The 13,940-nt window shown below is 41.6% G+C and overlaps 1 protein-coding gene and 1 non-coding gene across 2 annotated transcripts in view; one reads left to right on the forward strand and one right to left on the reverse strand.

Moving 5' to 3' along the window:
- The first annotated feature begins 142 nt into the window (after positions 1–142).
- Positions 143–280, forward strand: LOC141414142 (small nucleolar RNA U109). The gene has a single exon (XR_012439226.1). It is a non-coding gene; the product is annotated as a small nucleolar RNA U109 (small nucleolar RNA).
- A 643-nt stretch (positions 281–923) lies between these two features.
- The window catches only part of Adss2 (adenylosuccinate synthase 2), a 39,486-nt gene continuing 26,469 nt past the window's right edge, over positions 924–13,940 (reverse strand). Inside the window, exons 8-13 of the mRNA XM_020185269.2 lie at positions 13,401–13,527; positions 12,027–12,181; positions 10,973–11,097; positions 9,674–9,771; positions 3,538–3,687; positions 924–1,942 (exon numbers count right to left, since the gene is read on the reverse strand). Coding sequence (XP_020040858.1) covers positions 1,890–1,942; positions 3,538–3,687; positions 9,674–9,771; positions 10,973–11,097; positions 12,027–12,181; positions 13,401–13,527 — 708 coding nt within the window. The 3' untranslated portion in view covers positions 924–1,889. The remainder of the gene's footprint in view (positions 1,943–3,537; positions 3,688–9,673; positions 9,772–10,972; positions 11,098–12,026; positions 12,182–13,400; positions 13,528–13,940) is intronic.

A 13,940-nucleotide genomic window follows, 5' to 3' on the forward strand; every position in this document is an offset into this window, starting at 1 on the left:
CTCCTGCCCATGGCACCCTGCACTTTTCTACTGCAGTCTGACATCATTCAGAAATGTGTCCTCCACACACACTGCCCCACAATGAATCTCAAAGAGACTGTGCACTCAGTATCACCACTGTATACCAACACCCGGCAGAAGGTGGCATGTACCACGCACATGATTCAGTAAAAATCTCATAGTTATCAAGGATCTCAAAGAACACACTGCCACAACATGCCACATTAATAAAGGAGTTCTTAGAGCTGCCAATCTGTAGAGGTATATTTCTCCTACATAAAAGAAAAAAAGAAAAGAAAAACACTATCTCTCAACTAATGAACAAACAGCTCACTTCTCACTTTTAAAGAGAAACAAACACTTATCCAAAGAGGTTGAAAATCAGTAAAATAACATCAATGAGACTTCAGGGCTGGAGGAGTGGCACAAATGGTAGAGCGCATGCCTAGCAAGCATGAGGCCCTGAGTTCAAATCCTAGAACCTCCCCCTCAAAAAAGAAGAAAGCATTCCTTACTTGAAAAGAAAAATGGATTCTTTATATTTGCTTCTGAGCCATTAGTGAAAGTCTTTCTATAATGCAATGCTTATAGCCAAGAACATATTTGATTCCACTATGATAAACAGAACTTACTATACATTATTTTACATATAGATCATCGCTGATGTGCAGTGGGCTTGTAGATCACCTCTGTTTATATCTATTGAGTCCAATGAAGCTGCTCCTATTTCAGAACTTCTCAGGTACCAATTATTAATAAAAAATATATGAAGATAAAAGATTTTAGTTTTGACCTCTCCATACCTTGTCCCCACACACTGCAGAGATAAGGGTCTTCCTTTATTCTAGTTTTACTAGCATAAAGTATGTAGAGTGTTACAACGGTATAACTACTACCAGAAAAAAAACCCAATACACAAAGCATACTAGAAATATTTGGTTTTTTAATCAGCTATTGATGGTATAATAAAATAAATTTAAGTGGCACCTAATTTAAACATTTCAATTCATGGAAGAACAATCTGCAACACGGTATGTTAAGCCTAACTGTCGAAATAATACCTTTTCTCCCCCCAGAAAGGAGAAACGAAGGCATGGTCAAAATTATGGCCAACAGTATGAGTTCCCTGGACACTGCATGGGCCCGAGGTACACTGGCAGGCACAATGTTGAAAAAGCAGTCCACTGGACTTAGAAATAATGTATGATTTTTAAAAAAGGAAAAATAATACATTTCAGTTAATGTCTGGAACTAAAGAAAAATATCCACCAAATATCATAACAGGCCTTTTAATGACTAATTTTTTTTAACATTAAGGTTGTTGTTTTGGGGAAACATCTTTTCTCTTTGAACATTGAATGTATTAAATAACTTGGAGAGAGAAGTACGTTCTGTACAAATTAAAAGACCTGTGAATAACCCTTCCTGCTCCAAAGCCCAATTTTACAATGGTCTCGCAGAAAATAAACAGTTTGCAACTTAAACAGAAAGTACAGCATCATAAAAGTTTACAGAACCCTATCTTTCCATCATTTTCTCTAACAGCAAAGGCTATGAAAAGAAACAAACTGAATGATCAGAATGTAAAAATATTTGTGCAAAACTGCATTAATTGTTACTACTGTTCACTCAGGGAAAAACTAAGAAACACACAATGACAGGAATGAGGAGAACGCCATTGAAAGTGACAAGGATCTTCCTATAACTACACACTGACAGAGCAGCAGGAGCGACAATGACTCGGCAGTTGTCCACGGCAGCCGTCCTCCGAAAGCCTGGACACACTCACTTCCACGTCCTTACTCATGGACTTGCAGGTGATGAAGGAATTACTTAAGGAAGGCTTCTCCCTGTCTCTCTAGGAGTGCTTCCTGAGCCACTGGCAATCCTCAAAAGAGCTGAATCATGGACTCCCTGGGTTTACCCACACCGATCCATTTCACTGGAAAACAAAACAGACACCGTGAGGAGGGCAGCTCCCTCATGTGGGCTTGGGCTATAGGATGAAGACATGGTAGCACCCTACTGCCATTTAGCTCTCCCCCCATGCCATTGCTGTTTCTATCTTGGTTAGCAGACTGCCCTTCTCTAAACAGGACACACAGTAAAGATCTAGCACAGGGCCGCCTGCTTCACCATTCTATTTTAACCATACGATATTTACACTTTCTTAATTTCCGATGACTCAGAAAGCAAAATAGTGGTCCAAAGCTGCTGAGACATAAAGAACTTTTGATCAAGGGCTGGGGAATGACTTAAGTGGTACAGCACCTGCCCAGCAAGTGTGAGGCCCTGAGTTCAACATCTAGTACGGCCAAACCACCCCCCGCCACCAAAAAAAAACAAACTTGGTCAAGCTCTTGATAACTAGAAAAGCATCTTTGATAAATGGAATACGCTAAAGAGATAGTGAAGTGCCACTATAACTTTTATAACTCAAAAAAGTAGAAATATTTAGAAGAGCTTACAATTTTAACTTTCATGCCATGGGAACTGCCTACCATAAGAAGCATCTCTGACTGTGCACCACACTGCCTGATACTGTTTGCAGAATTGCTGGAGTACTGTTAGGATGAGCCTTTATGGTATTTTACAGAAGTCCTTGTTAGACTTACCATATTTCAAAAAATAAAGACTAAGAGCAGAAAGTAAATACGCTTACTAAATCTGACATCAAGCTGGGAGTGAGTGGCCACTGCAACACGGAAAACAAGAACCATGTTTGAAATGAACCACAGTACAGACTCAGAGTAAGTATGTAACAGATTGTATCTACTTTGCTTTTTCTAGTCTCCAAACTTCTGTCAATGCAAATAAAAGGATAAAAAGCCATCTCAAGACTTCATATAACTTTGTCATGCCTGACTCCCTAGCCATCTTAAAAGGTCCTGTCCGTTCTTTATTCTTGCTTCATGTTTACCTAATGATGTTCCCTCATTTCTGTACCTATTGCTTCCTAATGTCTCTTCAAGAAACTCCTCCAACTCTCAAGGGTGGGTAACTTAAAATAAGTAAGTAAATAAATAAATGTAAAAAATAGACATTTTTTGGTGAGGGTGAAGACATAAGAGAATTTTTACTGAGAGGCAGAAATTATAAGATTGTCACAGGGTAAAAAACAGAATTAAAGACAGAGTCATTTTATTTTAAGATGAGTATTATACTTACTTTAAGAAATATCACTTATCACTTTATATTTTCCTGAACATTCATGGAAATCATGAGAGCTCTACAAACTGATAATGATGTTTGGGTTTTTGGTTTTTTTTTTGCAGCACAGGGTTTTGAACTCAGGGCCTCACACTTGCTAGGCAGTGCTATACCACTGGAGCCACTCCATCAGCCCAATGAGCTTGGCCTTTACTTCAAAGGCCAGTTAGAAGTAGACAAAGAAGGTCTGCAGGAGTGACTCAAGTGGTAGAACGTCTGCCTAGCAAGCGTGAGACCTTGTTCAATCTTCAATACCACCAGGAAGGGGTGGGAATGGTGGGAAGAGTAAAAAAAAAGAAGCAGCAAAGATGGTTGTTGATAGAGTACCCGGAATTTGAAGCTCATCTTCGATAAAGCGCACGTAATTTTGTGCATGAACAGGTAGCTCTTTAAACGTCCTTGCACTTGATATGTCTGTGGTCCATCCTGGGAGAGTCTTGTACTGAACTTCAACTTTGTTTAAGACATCGTGGTTTGCTAAAAGTTAAGGAGCAAAAAGGTTCATGACATGTACCGCCTATTGACAAATGACTTTCTGACAAAGTTCACACTTACCAAAGTTAAAATTTAGAATTCCTGATGTTTTAGAAAGGTAACAACAGTACATATACCACACCTAGGGGAACATTCTGTAAACAAACATCTCTACAGCCAAGTGTGATTATTCCCTCTAAGTATAGAAAGACCACAGAGTTCAAGACAGGTTTTGGTGCCAAACTTAAACTGCTTTTAGAGCATTTTGAGTTTCTACACTCTTGACTGAGTCTGAGCAAGGACAGTGGCCGCACAGAAGAAGGCTTATACACAGCAACCTTCTGAGAAGTCTGCTGTTTGCACTGAGATATTCTTAATTATTCCACCTGGTGATTTTCTCTGCACCCCTGCTGGAATCTGAACAGGCACCATCAACGGCAGGGCAAGAGCTTCACTTCAGAGCCTCCGCAGGACTTGCCCCCCACTCAAGGGAGCCGATGCCTGTCAGTGTGGGAGTACAGAGGACTTGGTCATTTACTTTAACTTGGGACAACCCTGCAGGGCCATTCTAGCTCCAGAACTCCCAAAGGGATCAGCAGAGGGCCTTTTATGCAATTACATTGCAGTTCAACTTCTCTCTCTGCCTCATCTGCTTCTCACAGATGTCACTGCTCAGAGCTCCTAAGAACCAATGTGCAAATCTCTATAGCAGTCTGTTTCCTAGGAAACTCCATCTAAGACAGCTGGTGCCAAGTTTGAGAAGGCAGCTCTAAAATAAGAACTCAGAGCTGGATCACTGGCCAGCTGGCTGGCAGGGATGACCATCACGGGTGGTAGGCAGAGTTGCTGGAGAACAGCTGTAAAGCCTTCCTGGGAGGTGAACTGGCAGCCATGCTAGAGTGAATCACTGGCAATATGGCAGTACTTGAGACACGGAGAACTGGGCACAGTGGACAGTGGGACTAGATGGCTCCTGATGAGCGCCGTCATGAAGTGGAGAAAGACAATGAAAGACTGAGGGTCTGCCACTGGTTTACAGCAGAATGTGAAAGTCAGAGGCCTTTCCTGGCATCATCTAGAGAGAATCTCATCTCATAGCAGAGAGAAGAAAAACGCAAGGATTGGGTTCAGGAGTCAATGGCACAGGAGAACTCCAGAGAGTGCTGGATTTGCAAATCTGCTATGACAAGATCAGAGACCTACTTGGGAAAATGGGACTGACCCTGAGACATTGGCTGGGACACCTATGTTGACACAGTTGAAACTCAGGGGCTATAGAATGTCCCACTGCTTCCTGCTGATTAATGCTATGACTCCCCCTGCTTAAAGATGACGCAAAGGCCTCTACCTCACAGGGCAGCACCGGCCTGTCTTGTATCTACCTTTTCTTTCCCTCTTCATTACACAGTGCCTAAGGGCCAAGTCCAAACACAATCTGGTTAATTAAGTACTTGAGAGGAAAGGGACCAGATCCACAAGGTCTGCAGCACCTAGCCAACATTACCAGTAAGCACCAAGAGTATGTATGGAACTAAGCCCTGCGGGCACACGTTCATGAAGAGGAGCAGCCCAAAGTTAAGTAAGAGAGCATACTGGAATGGGAGGGAGATGCTCCTATATCAACATACTGCTAGGAGCATGCTAGGAAGGTGAAAGAAAGTGATACCCAGACCAAGTGGTTATGTCAGAGCTGCTGTGGCAGACAGTACAGGGAAGTAAGAAACTCACTGGTGCTTCCATTTCTAGCAGTGATGAAATACACTGTTCCACACTAGCTCTCAAAATATGACAGCTCTTATTAGGATGCCAGACAATAGGCCAAACAAAACTGCATTTCTTGAGAGACAGAAAGGAAATTTACAAGCAAGTCCTTGAAACCATTCAATTCTTTGCCTTGGGGAAATTTCCTGACCAAAGTTTAGGACAATGGCATCAGCAGAAAATGGCAGCTCCACTAACCTCAGGAGGTAAATACCAGATTTTAGAGAAGCAGAAGCAGCTAGAATCAGCAGGTCCAGGCAGCAGAGAGGGAGCTGTAGAGACAGCCAACCCAGAAGTCCAAGAACAAACACCATGGCTAAAGCTGAACTTGTATGTGATGGGCAGGACCAACACTCCAGAGGTCAAGGGTGGAAAGGACAGGTTCACAGGAGCTCCAGCACTCCTGGACTTTGGCAAGATCTCATTATTTTACTTTGGGAACTCTCTTGGCATCCAGCTAAGACACCAGAAAGGCTGTTCCTTAAGAATAAAACCACACCCTCGAGTAAAACCTACTACAGACACCCCCACAATGCAGTCTAACACAAAGCTCTGCCAAGGTCCACAGAGGAGACAGAATTTGGAGACTGACTCTTACCAAGTCAGAGATTTTTGGAGAATATCTTGGGTTTTCTATAAGTACATCAACAAAACATAAAACCAAGTTATACAAGTTCAGAAGGATTAGTCTCAATTTGATGGTCCCATAAAATAAGAAATCAATACTCTTGAGGAATCTCAGTTTCTACAATAAATTATCCACAATGTCCAATAGTCAACCAAAGTCATTATGCACAGAAACAGTGATTCACAACTAAGGAATAGAACAGTCAAGAGAAACAGGACTCAAGATGGTCCAGATATCAGACTAAAAGGAAAAGAAAGTCACTAATATAAATTAAAAAAACTCAGTCATTAAGAAAGATTAAGGGCCAGGTACCAATGGCTCACGCCTATAGTCCTAGCTACTTAGGAGACTAAGATTGTGAGGATGGCAGTTCTAGGCCAGCCCAGGCAAAAAGTGAAAACCTATCTCCATAGTAACCAAAGAAAAAGGGGCTGGAGACATGGCTCAAGCAGTGGAGCCCCTGCTTAGCAAGTGCAAAGCACTGAGTTCAAAGTGAGTGAGTGGTGAGAAGGGCATCAGTACTGTTAAACAGCTCGGTTTTGACTTTGCTCTAAAGCGCATGGCCAATGGAAGGAGATGCACCACAAGACTCCAACCCTGACAGCAACAGAGATGACACAATTCCCCAAAGACTGCGCGACAGGGGCAGCTACCCTTCAGCAGCAGGTGGGTTTAAGAACTACCATGAGTAACAGTGAGCATGGTAGCTAAGATTATCTGCCATCAGAGAAAGAACCAGTCAACAAGTTAGTAGTCTAGAAAAGAAATTTTACTTTGAAAATGAAGTCAAAGCCAGGTACTTGCGGCTCATGCCTGTGATCCTTGCTACTCAGGAGGTAGCGATCAAGAAGATCGTGGTTCAAAGCCAGTCCCAGGGAAATAGTATGAGAGACCCCATCTTGAAAATACCTAACCCAAAAACAGGACTGGCAGAGTGGCACCTGCCTAGCAAGTGCTGAGGCCCTGAGTTCAAACCCCAGAACTGCCGAAAAAAGAAAAAGAAGTAAAGAACAGATTATTAAAGGGCTGGGGTCAGTGTCCCAACAAAAAACAATGACCACTTGACTAACTTCTAAATCTGTACTAGTTTTCCCAACTGGACATCAATGTCTATCTAGGAGGCTAATCCCCTATAAGGCTAGACTGCAACGTAACAACCAGTAGATAGTAGTGCTACTCCTCCATACACTGAGGAAAGGGGAATACCTAGTCATTCTGGGGACTGTTAGATACAAGATTCAAGTTGATGCTGATATCATGGCACCCCTGTTAATAGCGGGACCAGATTATAAAGGGTATCTTAGCCTAAGTCCAGCCCACTGTGACTTTACTGGGTTCGCAGATTCACCCACTGGTCATTTTTTCTAGTTTCCAAACAAAAAATTGGAACAAATATACTTGGTTTACCAGAACCCCCATATTGGTTCTTTGACCTATTATGGGGAAAAATTAAAGCATTTATGTAAACCCCCTACACCAGTACATGTGTTAGCTGAGGGTGGGGGATTCAAGAATCAGTAGTAGAGAGGGTGATAATTATCAACTGAGCTCCAGATCTACTTCCTGAGGGGGTCTGAGTCTGCTCACCATGTACTTTCTCAACCTTGGCCCATTAGTTCAACTTTTAGTGCCAGTGAAGGGCTAAGGAATGTCAAAGGACACCCAAGTATCACTCAATGCCACACCTATCCTTTCCCACAACAGCCCTACCCATTCTTGACTATCAGCCATTACTTCTTCCAGTGGTAACTTTCCTTGCCTTTCTTAAAGATAAATGGAACTCATGCTTCCCACTGAAATAGCCCAGTAGAGAACAAGTTACATTGCTAACCTTCCTCTTGTAAGAAAGGTTACTTAGGAAAGAAACTTATCAGAAACCTGAAGGAACTATTCTCAGTGTAAATAAATCTAACTAGCCCAAGAGTAGACCATATTGCGGTATGGTGTCCTGTTGTTAGGAGGGAATGCTGCAAGCCAAGGATTCACAGCTCAGTCCCCGACCAGGAACTGTCCTTGGACAAAGGGAGCTACTGCACCCAAAGGCAGCCCTCACTTACTGGCACAAAGTTCTGGGAACTTGCTACAATTTAGGACAATTGGAAAGGACTACCCTAGTTCCCCAGCTTCTCTTGGATTGATTGCACTAACTACTTCTTTTGCTCCCTACATAGGTGATGTTGCTGAAAACATTCTCCAATATAGATGCAAATCTCTACCTCAGTGTTTCTGAAGGAACCTAGCCAGCTAACTCAGCTTTAAAACAAACAAAAACTTCATAAAATTGACAAGTGTTATCTGTTTTGTAGTTTTTAATATTTTATTTAAAGGAATTTGCTGTACTGTTCCCTATAGAAGATCCTTCCATGTGTCACTGTATTTGATTAGTGCTTCAGTGTTTAAGTAACTCTTAAGTAGCATTATCAACCAGAATATGTTTACTACACTTATTCAAACAACCAGTTTTTCAAGTGAGTAATAGTCTACAATGTCAATAGATACTTTTTCTCTGTAAGTGAAACAGAAAAACAATACATATTTCTCTTCTAAGGACTTATAGTCTAGGATGTCATAAAACATACCAGACTACCAAGTTTCATTAAGCTAGCCAATGCTCCTTCAACTGCCACATGCCCAGTCTTATTGGACACCTAAATAAAAAATCAACAATCTCTATTTCTGGAATCTGGAAACATTTATGACATTCTCCGAGTAACCAAAGAAACCCTGTGACTAAAGATATGCCTCAAAAAACACATTTCTAGCTGGGCCTGGTGGCTCACACCTATAATCCTAGCTACTCAGGAGACAGAGCTCAGGAAGATCAAGGTTCAAGGCCAGCTGGGCACACAGTTCACAACGCCCCATCTCAACTAGTAAAAGCTGGGCGTGGCACCACGTCCCTGTCAATCAGCTACTCAGGAAGCAGAAAAGAGAATAATGGTCCAGCTGACCAGGCCTAAAGCAAAAATGGATAAGGGCATGGCTCAGATGGTAGAGGCCGTGAGTTCAAGCCCCAGTCCGGCCCCCTCAGCGCCCGCAAAAAAGCCAACTGCCTAAAGGATAAAATGTCTCCACATCCATACTTCAGACACAGAAAAGAGGGCAGAGAAAACCATGTGCAGGACTTGACAGACAGTGTGCATTAATGCTGAGAGACAGCCCGCCACAATAAGCAAGGGTTTTTCTCTTAAGCCTGCTGCTCCCTCCATTAAGCTGTTTTCTCCTCGTTGCTGTGCTGCCCAGGCCGGCCCTGAACTCCTGGGCTCAAATAATTCTCCTGCCTCAATCTCCCAAGTAGCCAGGACTACAGGCATTTGCCACAACACCTGCCTTGTGTATGGAAGTTATCATCAAAACAGGGAAGAGAAGACTCAGCGGCAGCACTGCTGTGATTCTTCTTTTTGATGTGACCAGCACCCAGATGGATAATAGTTATGAACCAAACGCTAACAAGTGGACGTACATGCACTGTTAATAAAAGTGCAAGTAGCAAGTCAAGGCTGTGGCAATGTCGTAAATTACGTACAAGAGCTTTATCAAACTGTCCTAATACATCCATCTTGTAAAACTCTAGACACAGCCCCCCCAAAAAAAGAGTACCTGGGAAATGAGGTATGACTTCACCATCTAATTTGTAAGCAACTCCAACTTTAATTTCTGTAAACATGTCCAAAATATCCAATTTGGTAAGGGCCAACCTAATTTTGGAGGAAAAGGCAATGTTAAAACAGGGAACTCTTAACATCTATACAATCTGACTGATGTGGAAATAAAGGAAAATTCATGCAAAGGTCAAAGTTCCAAAGCAATTCTGAAAACTGGTTAGGATTATATTTTAGAATGTGCCACACACGAAACTCCAGAAAACATATTGACGTTTGTTCTTCTGTTATGCTCTCTAGCAACTACAACAGGCTTTCTTTCATTCGTGGCTCCACACTCTTGCTCAGCGTTCTACGGCCAATCCACAACCCTGAGTTGTGGGAAGGTGGCAGAGCGTGGTTAAGGGCACACTGTGACTGAGCCGTGGGATACAGAGCTCACTGTTTCACGGGGATGATCACAGCCCTCACTTCTTCACTCTGGTTACCGTCACCTCCACTCTTCTGAGCAGAAACTGTCAGCGTGAGGAAACTATACATCACGGATCTCTTTATAATACATCAAAATTTCCCCAAAAGCTCATTAGAAAGTAAGTTTTATGGGGGAAAGTTTGTGGAAATTAAATAAAATACTAGGTTTGGAATTCTCGTCCACAAGTTTTTTATTAAAATCCTTTATTTGCTATAAGCTTAGCCTAATGAATAGAGAGAGGAAGACACTTATTTACATATTAATGTATTAGTGGCAATCACTTTCACTGGTTGAGTGAGCCAGGCAGTGTGCTCTATGCTCTCACTACATTCCTCACCTCATCTTCAAAACAGCCCTATGACGTCGACAGTATCATTATCTTCACTTCAAAGAGGATGAAACAGGCGCAGAAAGATTAACTCACCCAGTCATAATGCAGCATAATGCACAGATCTGAGATGTGAATCCAAGAAGTGAGATGTTAAGTTGGTGCACTGAGTGAGCATGCCTCCCTCTGCACACAGTGTGCTCGCTACCCATCCATACATCCACCGACCTGCCTGCCTACCTATCCTGCCATCTTCCGTACTTACTCTGCAAACTGTCAGGATACTTTTCCCTTGACCTTGGAAAGACAACTAGGAAGGTAAGTTAGGGTCCTTCTTGTGAACCCTTCATCTGTACCTTGATCTAGTTCTACTTGTAACTACAATTTCAATTTTCTCCTAGGGTTCTACTTTAAGGTTTTACTCCATGAAATTAAACCTGTGGTCTTCAACTGTCCTGTGAGTTCCTGAAATAATTTTGTTTGTGAAGAATACTCACGCAGTAAATCCATTGATCATATGAGCATATTTGAGTGAAACAAGATCCAACCAGCCACACCTTCTTTTCCTTCCAGTAGTTACACCAAATTCTCTACCCCTTGTTTGTAATAGTTCTCCAATTTCCTAGACAACAGAAAACAGAACTTATGAATTAGAATTCTAATGCTATAAATCTAGTGGAATTTTATTATACATTATACACTAAGCCAAAGCCTCTTTGGATAAATATCTTTCAGAAAATAACTTTGCCAAAGGAAGAATTCCATGGATATGACAGATTTCTATCTGTGGGAGGCAAAACGGATCCACTTTGGGCTGCATTTGTTTTTTATACCAGTATTTTTACAATGTTCAATCTAGGTAGTTTCCTGAAGTGTAGACTGACAGATTTAAAAACCCAACTGAATGCTGCCTACAAAGAAGCTGCTATGGTTTGGATATGAAGTGTACTGAAGGCTTGATGCCCAGCTGGTGGTGCTGCTGAGAGGTGATGGGGCACTAACATCAATGAATTCAACCAGTGATGAACTCACAGCTGACTGGGCTATCAGGAGGTGGGGGCTGGTTGGAGGAAGTAGGTCCCTGGGAGGTGTGCTTTTAGAAAGTGTATCTAACCCCTGGACCCTTCCTCTCACATTATCCCTTTCTGCTTCCTGGCTGCCATGAGGAAGCAGCTTTCCCACCATGTCCTTCTGCCATGACACACTGCCTTGTCATAGGCCCAGGAACAGGGAGCCAGGCAACCATGGATTAAAACCTCTGAAACCATGAGCCAAAATAAATCTTTCCTCCTTTTGTTTTCTCAAATAATTTGTCACAGCAGTGGAAAAGTTGACTAACACACGTCACTAATATTTATTAAAATAGATGATATCAGCAAATTCAGTAATTATAGGTTGATGTGTTTCCTGAAACTTATAAGGCAAACACATCTAACGGATCCTGGCAAATGAAGTGAAAGACACAGGGGACCAGAATTCATTAAAGGGCGTGGAAGGGCACTACATTTTTTTTATACTTTTAATGTTGGTTTTATTGAGAAATAGGCTTACATTGTCTTGCTCTGTAGGAAAGGCACCAATACCAACTCTAGTGGTATAAGCTTTCACAACTCCATACACTTCTCCAACATTTTGAGGAGGCATGCCCAAACCTGTACAAACACCTCCAACAGTACAGTTTGAAGAGGTTACAAATGGGTAAGTCCCTAAAAATAGAAACAAACATTAAGATAAGCACATCTTCATATAGACTTTAAAATAGAATTACCATTAAAATAGTGCATTTGAGTGTCGCTAGGTATCTGACAGACTTGACCATAACTGTCACTGCCCTCTCAAAGCCTCAATATTTTAGTCTTGATTCTCTTTGCAATGGGACTAGAATGTAGGTGGCCAGAGCTCTGGCTGGGCTGCTTCCACTGGAGAGGTACCCTGAGCACATGCTTTACCTCAGCTCTATGGTGGGTACTCACTCAATAGGCAGCGAGGAACTTAATGCAGAAACCCATCTACGTATGTTAACAAACTTCCATTAATTTCAACCCAATGTGATTCCCTGATGTGAGTACTGAAGGTGCAGCAGCAACCTGAAGTGATGTGAACATCCAAAAATTTTGCAGTTTTCAGTATTTCTCTAGATTTTGATCTCTACTGAGGGAATAACCCCCAAATTAAAGAACAATTAAGAGTGGGATACTTTTTCCTCCCCTTTATTCCTAACTGCTCACTCTGCTAGTTAGATACTCTGTTTTCTTTCCAGATTGGCGAGGCATACTATGGTATCAAGACCACATATCTATTATAAACAAAAATACACTTTGGTTTACAATAGTCAAAAGTCAATGAAATATCAGCAAGAGCTGAGAACAATTAGAATAACCGTGAGAGATTATGTTTAGTGTAACTACCAACAATGTAGCCACCAGCAAACTAAGGTGGTCAGTAAAGCACTGACCTTTAAGGATGGAGGAGATCTTCTGAGCCTACCCAGAAAGTCACATGCTCAGGGACAGGAAGTTAGTATACAGATCTTAGAATACTCATGTTGAATCATATGTGTATTTTTGCAAAGAAAGGTTAAAGATGAAGATTTTCATAGAATTCATCTTATCATCTCCCAGATCCAGAGAAATGAGGCCTTGAATTAAATCACAAACCAACTAATGAAATTCACAATTTAAGAACCCCAAGCCCACTGAATTTAAATTATTTCTTTTTTTTATGAAGTACAAAACTTAACACAGTTATTGTTCTCCACAATAATCCTTTAAAAAAACCTTGGCATAAGATGATAAATGTCTATCGTCATTCCTGAAAGCATCAGCTAAAGACATCATTTTAAAGCTCCTCTGTGCTGGCATTGGTTATTTGTGGCTTAAGTACTTCAGGCTCAGTCAGGCTCCCTAGGGGTCATAGCTCACTTACCAAAGTCAATATCTAATAATGCTGCATTTGCACCTTCTACCAAGATTTTCTTTGGTGGTCCATGTAGGGCCTCATTTAGGAAATAAACTCCATCTCTCACCATTGGTTTAATCTTTTCCATATAACCCTATGCACAAAGACAAAAACCAGTTTCCATGTACACCAATACATTTGCAATATAACCAGTACACGTATAAGTTACCTGACTGTATGATAGTGAAAAGTGACCAATGCAAAGTAGAAAGGAGCTGGTGATAGGGTCATTCTACTGCAACGTTTGGGTTAGCTTTGGTCTTTCATGCTAATTCTCCAGAACCACAAAGAGACATTAGGTCCAGAACAACAACAGAGATACCAGGGCTGGGCTGCGGCTCAGCAGCAGGGAGTCTCTATTAACCTTATTGCAAATGGTGATGAAAGCCTTCCACACTTCATAAACCAGCTTGCGGGAAAAATAAAAAGAAGTGACTATTTATTATTACATGGCGCTTTAAAATTTTGTGAGGTATTGAAAAGCTGCATATCTAATCCATACATCCA

Source organism: Castor canadensis, chromosome 11, assembly GCF_047511655.1.
Source record: "Castor canadensis chromosome 11, mCasCan1.hap1v2, whole genome shotgun sequence".
NCBI lineage: Eukaryota > Metazoa > Chordata > Mammalia > Rodentia > Castoridae > Castor > Castor canadensis.